This window comes from Neltuma alba, unplaced genomic scaffold (genome assembly GCF_004799145.2).
Source record: "Neltuma alba isolate B1F8T4 unplaced genomic scaffold, ASM479914v2 tig00010758_pilon, whole genome shotgun sequence".
Classification (NCBI taxonomy): domain Eukaryota; kingdom Viridiplantae; phylum Streptophyta; class Magnoliopsida; order Fabales; family Fabaceae; genus Neltuma; species Neltuma alba.
Window position 1 is genome coordinate 2,503 of NW_021635583.1, and position 2,488 is coordinate 4,990.

General features: G+C 39.2%; 1 protein-coding gene across 1 annotated transcript; it reads right to left on the bottom strand.

Moving 5' to 3' along the window:
* Positions 1–1,593: 1,593 nt before the first annotated feature.
* LOC114758831 (WUSCHEL-related homeobox 7-like) lies at positions 1,594–2,230 on the bottom strand. The gene is made up of 2 exons (XM_028947918.1): positions 1,879–2,230; positions 1,594–1,799 (listed from the first exon to the last, which is right to left on the bottom strand). Exons 1-2 carry the CDS (start codon positions 2,228–2,230, stop codon positions 1,594–1,596), a joined length of 558 nt encoding a protein of 185 aa, XP_028803751.1.
* Between the last annotated feature and the right edge of the window lie 258 nt (positions 2,231–2,488).

Below are 2,488 nucleotides of genomic sequence, written 5' to 3' on the forward strand. Positions count from 1 at the left end.
ATTAATATTCTAATGGTGTATCATGGACGTATATTAATCTTAGTTTGGCATATGACAGTACACGAGCTTCCTCCCTTTATGGTAAATGTCCTTCAATTCCTTGATTTAGTGATCATTGGACATTATCATTTGTCATATAATTATTTGAGCTATATTCCTGATGCCTACATCTTTGTTCCATTCCTTTCAATGTGCTACCCTTATTATATATCGAGAGTTTCAATGCCATTGGTTAGTGATTTTGCATCGGCCTTGGTTAGTGATTTTGCATCGGCCTTGGTTAGTGTTCATGTTAGAGATTTGTATCTTAAATGGGGGCCTAGAATATTTGATGATGTGACCGGACTGAATGGAAAATTTTGGGCTGAAGTTGTTGCAAATTCTGGAAGTGGCACCTTGAAATCTGTAAACCAAGAATATTTTCTCAAAGTTTATCAAGGTTCAGACCAAATTTTGAAGACGGGTAATGGCTGCATGGCCAAGCTATACAAAGAGGTAATGAGTGTTAATACTATGGGTCATTTCTATAATAGTGCTGCGGTTATCCTTGTAGTTCTCAACATGCATACTCTTGGGACATTAGGAACGGTTATCAAGGTAAGTTGTTTAGAGGTTTCCTTGTGTCATTCTAACCAAATGGCTCCCCTACACATAGATTACACTATTGTAATTGAAGACAAATTCCAAACTGGGATTCCATTAATTTTTCTATGGCTTGTTATGGTACATCTACGACTCCAACAAAGTGTTATTTCCTCTAACACACCATTTCATTTTTCTTGGAGCCATCACTATTTGGTCATTTGGAATTGTCTTGATCCTCCCATATGGGACCTTTTGGTTGTTGCTCAAGTTATTTTCTCCAAGCTAGACCTTGAGGACAAGGTCTATTTTAATGGGGGAGGTAATGTCATGGTCACAGAAGAATTGGGCCAGGATAGGGAGCCCAATGAGGAGCCCAGGAAGGAAGAACCAATGCTAAGAGGAAGAGGCAGCAAAAAGGTATTGAGATGCCATATAAAAAGACAAGATGTCATCAGGGGAGGGTGTGAAATGAATTATGTGTAGTCTTCCCGCCTCCTTGAGTCTCTCTTCTCCCTGGCCAGCTGCACTATCTCAGTGACTGGATCTTCTATTCTCTCCTGCTACTCTCATTCTATATTTCTTAATCTCCATTGAATCAGAGTTATGTTATTTTCCTTTAATATTGTTAACTCTGTCAAATGTATTGAGCTTAGAATTTTATTATAAACGGTTCATTATTATTGATTTGAGTTATATTATCTGGGGATCATTTGTGTGATTGTTACAGAAGCCAATCAGAATTCCAAGCATCATTAAAATATAATCCGACAAACTAGACTCAGACACAGATAATACCACGTTGAATGACCAAGCAGAGGAGAATGTCCAGACATTTCAAATACTCTAGTCAAAAAAGCTACATGTCAGTACGTCATTCATAATTTGAAGCTATAATAATACTTTTAAAACTGCTACTACTTCTTCTACTGTTTCTGCTAAACCTAACTTCACCAAGTGACAGTAATGAATTATGTTAAAATAACATCTTCTACCCTCCCTCCACTGTGTTTACAGAAAGCTTAAGCGCAAATCTAATGCTGGGCTATCCATATTTTCTGCCATTGAGGACTGAAACATGCTACTATCATCCCCATATCTATTCGCTTGTGCCCTCAGTTTCTCTGCTTCTGATTCACCAAGGGAGTTCAAGGGAAACAGTTGAAGAGTCTCTATCACTCTCTCTGGCTCTTGACCTTGATCCGCCTCTGCAAAATCTGTCAAAAGGAACTATCTTTAGGAAAAGGTTCAGAACCCAAACAACGTCATGTAACAAAAAATAAGGAAAATACTCACTGTGTGCGGGAGATGACAGAGAGTTTTGACGGCCAATGTTACTGAGATCCTTGTCGTGGAATGAGACCTTGCGACGCTTCTGTCTTTCCCTGGCTTTATGATTCTGAAACCAATAAAACACATTCTTGCTCTCGATCTTGCCATAATAGCTAAGCTCAGTGGAGATCTTCTGAATCTGATCAGTGCTTGGGGTTCTCAGTCCAGACATGAACAAATCAGTAAGAAGCTTAACCTGTTCTGTTGTCGGATTCCAACGCCCACACTTAGTTCCACTACTTCCACTATTCCCGTTACTATCACCTCTCCGAAAACTTCCTGGTCTGATACAAAACCCTGACATGCCATCTTCCATATCCTTCACTTTCAGATCACAGATATGCCCCTGTCTCTGCCTCTGAGCACTCTACTTTAGGCTCTGAGCTTTCTCTGACTCTGTGTTTGAGCATATATAAACATGCCATAACTGAATAATTTAATACCAAAAATCCTTGTCTCTTTTCTCTTAACTTCTTTTGTCGGGTATCGCAGATGATCAGCTCTACATGTTGATAGTTTTCTGCCCGCTTTGAATTTGGTGAATTCGAGATTGAACTATGTTGAGAGCTGCTTT